The following is an 11,144-nucleotide window of genomic DNA, read 5'->3' on the forward strand; positions in this document are numbered from 1 at the left end:
AGCATCTGAGTATCACCAATCAGTAGTTTTAATTGGTTTGGGCAGGATGCTATTTAATGGTTTGTCTAACACACTCATGAACATCTTCAAAACTGCAATGAAAAAAATTCAACTTTTCTTTTTTTTTGAAAATTCAACTTTTAAGTGAGATCACACTATATAGAAGACATGTAAGACATGAGTTTCATTTTGTGAATAATCAAAAAAGGGTGGTTAACAACGAATAATTGCATATAAGTATTGCCAGTTTGCTGAGGTCAGAGAGTGAAAGCTCCTGCTCCTCAAATAACTGGAACTTGTGGACCTCACAACCACAACCGTGTGCCTGGTGCTCTGAAGCCCCAGGGAAGGCATAGGCAAGACACACAACCTGTAGAATAACAAAATCATGGTCAGTTCCCCTGAGATGCAAAGCATCTTCAGCCTTTATGAAGTCAAATGTATCTCCCCATCATAAACATAGATGTTCCTCTCCTGATCTTATCTCATCCCTGTCATAGCAAAACTGGCACTGGATAAAGTGACTCTATCAAAGCAAGACTTTAAGGCTCTTGTAATAGAGGAAAGATGCCAGAACTTAATCTGAACTCACCTCTGCTGAAACACAGGGGGAAGGGTTTTGAATGTTGAGTTCATAGAAAAGCACTAGCGATGTTAGTAGGGAGGCTGATCAATGGCATATAACCTCTACACTGAATTAGATCTCAATTTGCACATTTTTTCCTTAAGGATTAGACCATTTGTGTTTGCTAATTAGCATCCATTGAACTTAGGCTCCTACCCTTCCACAGAGACAAGTAGATAGGGGTGCTGTCTTCCTTGATGACTGCTTTTCAAAGGGATGGGTCACATGTCCTTGAGAAAGACATTCTTGGGTTGTAAAACTGGCAAGAGATGTATTTTTTTTTTTAAGATTTACAAGTCAGAGGGGCAGAGAAAGAATGTATAAGTGAAAGTTTTCTTAAGTAAATGCCCTAAAAAAATGGAAGTCAGGGCTTAGAGGCAGAAAGAAGCCTGTCTAAAGTGTAGTCAAACTGAAAGGAATGTTAAGTCTTCCTGGTCATCCCCAATGCAACATTTTCCACCGAGCCTTTTTAGAATAAGTCAGGTGGGGGATACTGAGGTTCCCTGACTTTGTTGAACTAAACAAAACCATCAAAGATAAAGAAACAGGACCTGCTAATTTTAATTTATTGTTGAACATATTCAAATGCAGGTAGCTGCACTTTCTGAGCTGCACTTAGAACCTAATTGGTATTGCATCATATATCAATTAATTGTCAGTCCAAAGTCAAAATGAATTTGTGGGCTGCTTTTTCTCATTAGGGGAACATAAACAGTTTTCATTAGAGAGCAGGAAATCTCAAGTTTTAATTCCAACACTCTTCATCCCCCGTGTTTGAGACTTCATGACTACATGCTTGCAGTGGCATACTTGGTGAACCTGGTACCAAAAAGATGATTTTGAAAAACAGAACGAGAAAAGAATATTCAGTAATAATCATAAAGTAAAACAACTAACTTTAATTCTTTGGTTCATCTGATATAATAATAATTTCGGTAAATAATTGTCCAGCAACTAGTAAGTAAATTTTAATAAAATTGAAGTGTCTGCAACAGAAAGAGAACTACTAAATTATACTACTCATGTAATGTTTTATTTTCTTGATTCACTTTTGATGATGAATAAAAAATAAATTTAATGTTAAATATACTATCCGAATCCAGTAAAACAGTTAATGTGTGAACTAAATTTGACTTTTCAAACAAAAAATATTATATTTTGCTGTTTCCTAATTTTAAATTTTACACGTCACCTACAATGTCAGAATTAAAGGAACTCAAGTTCTTTTCTTAATCACTATAATACCTGTATTAATGCTTATATTGATTCCTGAAATGCAGGAATAGATAGAGGTTGGAGACACAACATATCCTGAGTGAGTTCAAATGATACTAAACTCTTAGTAATCTATTCTCAAAATGAATACATGTAGTTGATTGTGCATGTGTGTGAGAGGGATATTAGGGAGACAACACTGAAGAGATCGTTAAATTATCTTCCCCATAGGGGCACCTGGGTGGCTCAGTCTGGTTTACTGTCCACTCTTGAGCTCAGGTTATGATCTCACTGGTGTGAGCTTGAGCCTCCCATTGGGCTCTGCAATGAGTGTGGAGCCTGCCTGGGATTCTCTCTCTCTCTCTCCCTCTGCCCCTACCCCACCCCCTTTTCCAAAATTAAAATAATAATAATAATAATAATAATAATAATAATAAAAATCTTCCCTATAAAAAAATAGAAAAGAAAAATTTTAACCTGTTTATTTCAAGCTTACATCTGTATTATTAAAATTCAAACAGTAACAGGATGTTTTTAGAACTTAGATCAACAATAGATTTTTTTTTCAGAAAGGAGTATTCTATCACTAAACACTTGGGGATGATAAAAGCAAACTTCCAGTCCAGCTTTATCACTGTTTTAAGATCTCTAAAGGTGACACACAGCTTAAATTTTGCTCTTGCGACAAACTCTGACCATTGCCTAGTCCTTGGCATGCCATTCAATACAGGTCACAGAATTTCCTTTCTTCCACTCCAACACTTTGATTATAAGATTATTTCACTACTACATTTGTACATTTTCCCACTCAGTTATTTGGGGATGAAAGATTGCATAACCTGATGTAATACTGTATGCTAATTATACTTCAATTAAAAAAAAAAGTAAGGAAAGAAAAGAAAGGAAAGAAAACAAAACAAAACAAAAAAGAAAAGAAAAGAAGGACTGTGTATCCTGAAACTTATAACCTCAGGGATCTGGATTAATATCGAGGCTAGCCTGGGAAGTCCACAGGCATGCTCCGGGACATGGAGACCAACTGTCACAGAATCAATCTTTACAGAAGTTGAGTATATACAGAAGCCCATCCTGGAAGTTCTCTTGGTTTGGTAGAAATTATCTGGTACCCATTATACTCCCCCTACCTTTCTCCTAAGTAAGTTGAATTTGGGAATTCAATTATACCCATATTTCCACAGACCTAGTCAGTTTTCAACATAACCTCAAAGTTGGGATGCCTGGGTGGCTCCGTTGGTTGAGCGTATGACTCTTGATTTTGGCTCAGGTCATGATGTCAGGGTCATAAGATCAAGCATTAGGCTCTGGGCTCTGCAGGGAGTCTGCTGGAGAGTCTTTCCCACTACCTCTCCCTCCACTCATTCTCTCTCTCTCTAAAATACTAAACAAAATAAAAATCCTTAAGAAAAAAAAAATCCCCAAATAGCCTCAAAGTCGCAGATTTTTTTTTTTTGGAAGATGGACACATGCTTAAGGAAAATCCAGTGGGGTTAGAACCAGCTTTCGTACTCAGGGTTTTGGACCGGGGCATGCTATATAACAAACCAGCTTTAAGATTAGGCTTATGCACCCGAAAACCTCAGTGACCAGTGGGTAATATCCATGCCTAGGTAGATCCTACACAGCCCTTACTTTAGTATTTGGGGTCCCAACAATTAGGGCATATTTCACCTCCATAAGGAAACTACTTGCAGTGTTGCACTCTGAAGGTTTCTAAGAAATAAATATAATGTGATTAATCTCCAAAAAAGAATTCTGTGACTGGATCTTCCAGAATTCTGTGACTAGGACTTCTGCTTTCTAATTCTGTCTTCAAGATGCTCCTAAAATTAATGAAAGACAACATAAAAATGAACAATGGCCAGGCCATGTATGATATATATGGAAAAAAGACAGAAAAGCATCTTTATAAAAGCTATTGGTTTGCTTTTGATAGAATTTCTTCTGTTGTACATGTTCTGTGCTTTGCTATTAAAGACTGAAGCCGGGGGTCCCTGGGTGGCTCAGAGGTTTAGCGCCTGCCTTTGGCCCTGGGCACGATCCTGGAGTCCCGGGATCGAGTACCGCGTCGGGCTTCCGGCATGGAGCCTGTTTCTCCCTCTACCTGTGTCTCTGCCTCTCACTCTATGTCTATCATGAATAAATAAATAAAATCTTTTAAAAAAAAAGTGAACTAAACAACAGCACAGATAATAATATAATATAGCTAATTTTGAATATTATTGCTTTTCCAAGTATTTTTTAACTTACTCTTAGAAAAAAATCCTCTGGGGCTGATATTATCTGGTTGTAGAACTCTGTCCTACAATTTGTGGAGCAAGTAGCTTGGAACCCACAGCCTCCGCTGCAATCAGCCCAGAAAGATCAGAACTTGGTCAGTGACTGCCAGCTTCTCGAAACACTAGAGAAAGCCCTAAGCCGATCACAGAAGAAGCTTCTCTAGATAGCCCACCTCTAGCTTCTCCATGATAATAGCTTCCAATCAGAGCATATATGAACCCATCCTTTTTTCACTACTGTCAAAGGAAAATTGTACCAGACAGAATTGAATAGGCAAGGAAGAATTTATTAAAGACTTTATAAATAAATTTAAGAATTTATTGCAATGGGTGGCTCAGTAGTCGAGTGTCTGCCTTTGGCTCAGGGCATGATCCCAGAGTCCTGCTTCTCCCTCTGCCTGTGTCTCTGCCTCTCTCTGTGTGTCTCTCATAAATAAATACAATCTTGGGATCCCTGGGTGGCGCAGCGGTTTGGCGCCTGCCTTTGGCCCAGGGCGCGATCCTGGAGACCCGGGATCGAATCCCACATCAGGCTCCCGGTGCATGGAGCCTGCTTCTCCCTCTGCCTGTGTCTCTGCCTCTCTCTCTCTCTCTGTGACTATCATAAATAAATAAAAAATTAAAAAAAATTTAAAAAAAAAAAAAAAAAAAAAAATAAATACAATCTTAAAAAAAAAAAAAAGAATTTACTGCAATAGGAGAGACTGAACTCAACTCCTCTGAAATAAAAGGTGGGAGAGTTTTTAAGCACTGGGGTAGGTTAGTGGAAAAACACAGGAGGACATGGTGGGGAGGCTGGCCTATTCAATTCTTCAACCAGCTTGTTTGCTAATTGATATTAAGGTAGGCTCTCACCTTCTCCCGGAGACTGGAAGTCAGGAGCCCACTCTTTATTGACTACATTTCCAAGAGATGGCTCCCAGATCCTTAAGAAAGACATTCCTCTGATGGGAAACAGACAAGAAGTTGAAAGAATTCTATGTCAAAGAGGCAAGGAATGACTTTACAAGCAAAGTTTCTAAAGCAAATGCTCCAAGAAAAGAGGTCAGAAGCTACCTCAGGGGGAAAAAAAAAAAAAAACTTGTCAAACTGAGGATAATGTTAAGGTCATCCTGGTGGCTATCAAGCTTTCCCACTGCCCTGTCTGCCTTGTTTTCCCCGCCAAGTGCCATGTGATGTTGACTGACTCCCTTCCTATGCCTGTCCAATATTGTGAAGGCTGCTGTCTCCCCAAAAGTATTCATTCGATCTTAAACACTTAGAATCTGAATTTGAATTTAAAGTTAATTCCACGCCTTGGAAGCTGACCAAGTCTACCGTTTGTCAGTAAACATTGGCAGCACAGTGCCAAGAACTGATTGTCATTTCTTACTCTTTCCAAAGTAAACTGCACTGTGTCTACTCTCCTCTTCATCCAGCAAGTTAGAAAGACTTGCTCTCCCTAATTAAAGAGCAAAGTACGACTAGAGTTATAAACATATCAGGGTGTTCCAGAGTCACAAGGCCTTTGTTTTCTCATCTGAGGCAGTTTATTCACAGTCAGGCTCCACCTTTCTCCCCACCCCCTCACAATTCATTAGGGGAGTGCTGGAGGCTGAAAGTCCTGACTCAGCCGGCAGAAATGAAGCAACTGTGCTTTCTTTAATGACTTCCTGCCCTTCTTCCCTTAAGGGGTTTTTAGGTAAGCAGTGTCTCACATTCTGACATAATAAGAGAACACTTCAGAAATAATTTGAGCTCCAACAATCAATGTTTCATTACGGAAAAACTTTAGAACAGTGAAGACTCCAAGAAAAATCACAAAGATTTTTAGAGATCTCCTTGCCAATTCACAAATCAATCTATATTTCAGTCTTTTGTAATCTCTAAATGCTTTTGCTGTTCTACAATGTATTCTTTCCAGGACGTTGTTAATGATTTATTACTGGAGAACAGAGAGAAAATGAAAACTTTCTAGTGTTTGTTAAGTGACCAAGTAGGATATAGATAGAACTAAATCTGGCATACATGTATCCATGCTGCTCAGACTGTACTGTGAACCACCCAGGGATCTTGTCGGAATGCAAATTATGATTCAATAGATTTGGACTGCAGCCTGAGAGTCTGCATTAAAAAAAAAAAAAAAAATTCTTACAGATGCCCTTGCTCCTGGTTCACCTTGAATAGCATCAGTGTACCTTACTTTATGTAACTGACAATACTCAGGTTTTATATATAGCTTATGCCAAGAAAAGTGTGTGTATATGTATAGGCATGTATATACACATAAAAAATGGAATGAAATACATAAAACAAGACTGGAAACGTACCAAATATTAAGAAATCGTGGGTGAATTCTTCTTTTACACCTAATTTTCTTTTTTTCTCACAAAATATTCCTCAAACTTTCCTATACGGAGTATAACTTTTTCTTTTCTTTCTTTATGTTTAGTATTATTGTTTAAAAGATTTTATTTATTCATGAGAGACAGAGAGAGAGAGAGAGGCAGAGACACAGCCAAAGGGGAGAAGCAGGCTCCATGCAGGATGTGGGACTCAATACCAGGACCCCAACCTCCGCCAAAGGCAAATGCTCAACCACAGAACCACCCAGATACAGCCAGCTTTATCTTTTAACAGGAAGATTTGTCTTTCTCCTTTTTTATAAGCGAAAAGGCACATTACATATTGGGGATAACCAACAAGAATAAGAGCAGCAAGTCAAATGTAATAAATCTCAAAGGTGTGGAAAAAAGTTTTCAGAGAGGCCAACACTTGTCTAATGGTGGTTGTGATATTTGCATTATGGTCACTTGAGTGGCCAGATGGCTTCCAGAAGTCCTTGCTATGAAATAATCCACCTAGGACAATTGGAGATGATCCTATTTTCCCCCACAAAGCAGCAGTAAGACCAAAGAGCAAAGACCCAGACATTCTTGGAGATTTCTTAACACAGGACAATCGGGTTTCACTTTGGATTCACTCCCAGGACACTGTGAATGGGAAAAGACCCCTCAGGCTCCTCACACAATAGGGATCAGGAAAAACTGTGAAGCAAATTCAATAGTACTTCAACATGTTACTTCATATCTGGGAGACATCGGTTTGAAGGAAATCTGTAAGGGCATTTGCAGGCAGTTAACGAGGAGGCTGGTGAGTGCTTTAAAAACAATTTTTGAGATAAAATCAACCTAAACATATTTGAACTAAAAGAGTTATTAAGCTGATTTGAGTAAATACATTTTTGACAGAAAGGTGATAAAATAAAAACTGTGTCTACTCTGTTTTTCTGAGACAGTAGGGCATCAGATTTACAAATGCCAGAGGGAAAACTAACCTGATACCTAAAGAAAGTATTCAAAACTCCTACTGCCCAAGGGGAACTAAGCAGAGTGAACCTCCTCAAAGACCCTGTCAAACAATGTACACCTTTGGCCTTTGAATCTTAGGATACATATTTATCACAAGCTGTGGAGGTTATTTCTAACAAATTTAAGGATGTATTTATTGATCCATTAAATACATTCTGGGAAAAGCTAGAGAGAAGTTTTTTCTTTCAGGAATGCAGAAGAGAGTCAATAAAAATCACCAGTTTGAGTTGTATGGATTCCTTGTGCTGTATGCCTTCAGCTTTTTTTTTTTTTTTTTATTAAATAAAAGACTAAAAGCCTGCTTCAGATGAAAGTGAACAATCACAACACTCATAGTAACAGCTAACTTTTGAGCATTTATGATATGCAAAGCATTAAGTATTTTTCATTTAACTTAATCCTAGGAAAAAAACCTTATGAGGTTAATACTATATATTAACCCTACTTAACAAATAAGGACACAGAAACACAGATTAATCACTTACCCAGAGTCACCGTTAGAAGTAAGAAGTGCGGCAGTTCTGAACCCAAGAAGCTGAACTTAGAGTTGGCCTCCATAAAGAAGGCAACCAAATGATGTTTTGGTTGATGTTAGGGCAGCTTTTCTTGCTGACTATATATTCAATGCTCAATCACCTGGGGCATATACTATGACTCAGAACTAATTCATTAAGTCAGGCCTGAAAACGGTCTGCCAAGAAGTTTAACCTCACATAAGGGGCGGACAGGGTTGTTGGAAGTAAAGATAATTCACTTTATGGGACCTGTATTACCTTTTCTACTCCCAAGTAGCTTTGAACACAGATGAGGTCAGGTGCTGCATTCCTCCCTCAGGTGTGGATCTCTTAGTCCTAAGAACTGCTGGTGGTGATCCTCTAGCCAACAGGCCCTGCAGGACTAAGGGGGCATCAAGATAATTCTAGCACTTCCCATAAACATAAGTCAGACAACCCAGGACACTCTGTCATCTTTTGACTTACAAGCAAGTCCCACTAAAGGCCATTCTCAAACCTTTAGGAGGAAGAATATAGTATTCTTTTCTACTCAGTAAGCCTATGCAATTACTACCTATGTGACTTACCCAAGCCACATGACCTCTATACCTAGGTTGGCTCATCTGTAAAATAGGTATGTATCTTACCTATCTGTCTGCCAGGAGGTAAGAGATGGATCAGATGATATTTGAGGGCATTTCAAGCTCTCAACTGAAAATAAAGATCCAAGAGGGAGGAGTGAGGTAGGGGGCAGGCACTGTTCAACAGTCTACTCTTCAAAAGCCAGCATCCATTTGTTTTGTTAATTCTCAAAGTAACCAAATACTTCTTCAACAGTGCTTAGGTCAAGCAGTTCGTCTCTATAGGGAATGGTTTGCTCCTCACATTATCTCCAAATCAGACCACACTACTCAAGAATTAATAAAAGTGATGTTTAATAAAAAAGAGGAACAAATAGATTTATTTCAATAGCACCAGAAGAGACTTGTATTTTCAATCCAGTTTTGAATACAAATGTTACTAATAAGAAACAGCAATAACATATACAAATATTTTATGGCAAACTCTACATTATCTACCTTTAGATCAGATTTATCTGCCATATTTAAAACATTAAAATAAATAAAAACAGGTAAAAAGCATTTTTACTAAACTATATACTTTGGGGGTGGTGAAGCCCCTTTAAATTAAGGCATTTAACCTTCAAAGCTGGGTCTTCTCTCCCTCTTCTTTTTCCACTTTTTTTTTTTTCTTTCTAAAACTTAATTTAAAAAAAAAAAAGGAAAATGTGCACATCAGGGGAAAGTAAAAAGGAAAGGTTTTCTTTACTTGATGCCTTAATTTTCTCATTTCTTTTTACTTTCTTTGTCAGCTTTAAAACAAGCCCCTCTCTCCATCTACTCCCACCCCCTTTGCAGAGAGCAGCCCTCAAACTTGACTTCCTGATTTTAGGTCTTAAAGAGCGCGGGGGAGGCAGGAAAGAGATGCACTGAGATGTACTTCAAAGTGAGAATCAACAATAGATTTTTCGTATTTCAAAAGGCCCACATTCTACCAACGTGAAAACCCCTTTCCTTCCCCTCTTCCCATGACTCAGGGCCCCAGGCAGTCACAACGTATTCAAGGCACAAGGAGGTACGGTGCGGCTCACAGTTCTGCCTCGGTGTGGGGTGTCATCCGCCCCCCTGCAGCGCTGCCCCGGCCTCGTAAAAGGTCGTCGCTGTTCTCGACACCGGCTGGTGCTCCAGGAGCGCATCCTCCCCAGGATCCTCGCTCGTCCAGCAGCCCAGCAGCCCAGCAGCCCGCAACACTCCTCCGGTTCCTCTTTCCGGCCTCCTATCCTCGGGGAGTCCAGTCCAGGGGCTGGGAGGGGACCTCTGCGCGCGTGGCCGGGCGCCGCCCCGCAGCCCTGCGCCCCGCGCGCCCCGCAGCCCTGCGCCCCGCAGCGCGCCTCACTCCCTGCCGGTGCGGAAAGTGATCGCGGTCACGCAGCGCTCCCGGGTGCGGGCGGCCGCGAGGCCCTTGGTCCGCGCGGCCCACAGGACTTCCTCGGTCGCCTCGTAGTCCACGATCCTCACGAGCACCGGCCGGGGGGGCGCTCCGGGGCGGGGCGCGCCTACGCGGCCGCGGGAGACCCGCTCTGCTCGCGGAGAGAGAGAGGGGCAGGCGGGGTCCCGGGCGGCTGCGGCCGCCGGGGAAAGGTCCTCCGCACCCGCCAGTCCTCCCCCCGCAGAGTCCCCTGGAGTCCCCAGCCACCTCTCTGGGTGCAGGAGAAACAGCACCTTCTCTCGGATCCAGGGCTCACAGTCCAGCCCGCCTGCGGCCGGGAGGGTCTCGGGGGAGCCGCCGGGGGAGCCGCCCAGGCCTCCGCCCGCCCCCGCCCCCGCCGCCGCCGCCGCCCCCGCCGGACCCCCCGCGCCCGGAGACGACCCGTCGCGCCCCGGGATGCACGGAGCGGCGGCGGCATTCGCGGCGCGGCGGGGCCACGGGGCCCCCTGCCCGGCAGGCGGCTCGCTCATCCGGCTCCTTCCAGCGGTCCACGCAGCAAACGCCCGCTGAGCTCGGGAAAGCGCCCGACCCGGGGCGGGGGGTGTGGCTCCCGGGCGCCCTGCCGACCCGCCCCACCCCGCCGGCGCCCTGCCGGCCCCGCCCCCTGCCCTGGGCGCCCCGGGGCCCTCCACCTCCGCCTTCTTCTTCTTCTTCTTTTTTTTGTTTTGCCTTTTTATTCATTTTTCTTTTTTAAGATTTTATTTATTTATTTATTCATGAGAGACACCCAGAGAGGCAGGGACACAGGCAGAGGGAGAAGCAGGCCCCCTGCGGGGACCCCTATGGGGGACTCGATCCCCAGACGGAGAATCAGGACCTGAGCCTAAAGCGGATCCTCAACTGCTGAGCCAGGTGTCCCTCTTCCTGGCCTTTGACTTACTTATTTTTATTTTGTTTAAAAGATTTATTTATTCATGAGAGACACAGCGAGAGAGGCAGAGACACAGGCAGAGGGAGAAGCAGGCTCCCTGCAGGGAGTCCCATGAGGGACTCTGGGATCTGGGGTCTCCAGGATCATGCCCTGGGCCAACGGCAGGCGCTAAATCACTGGGCGCTCCCGGGGCTGCCCCTTTCTAGCCATTTAAAGTGTCTTCTCCCCCCACCCCCCCCATCA

The 11,144-nt window shown here is 42.6% G+C and overlaps 1 protein-coding gene across 1 annotated transcript; it reads right to left on the bottom strand.

Moving 5' to 3' along the window:
- Positions 1–8,940: 8,940 nt before the first annotated feature.
- Positions 8,941–10,549, bottom strand: C1H6orf141 (chromosome 1 C6orf141 homolog). Its single transcript, XM_041771673.1, has one exon. The coding sequence runs from the start codon at positions 10,498–10,500 to the stop codon at positions 9,934–9,936; it is 567 nt and encodes a 188-aa protein (XP_041627607.1). The 5' UTR covers positions 10,501–10,549; the 3' UTR covers positions 8,941–9,933.
- Positions 10,550–11,144: the final 595 nt, after the last annotated feature.

Source organism: Vulpes lagopus, chromosome 1 (genome assembly GCF_018345385.1).
Source record: "Vulpes lagopus strain Blue_001 chromosome 1, ASM1834538v1, whole genome shotgun sequence".
Taxonomy (NCBI): Eukaryota; Metazoa; Chordata; class Mammalia; order Carnivora; family Canidae; genus Vulpes; species Vulpes lagopus.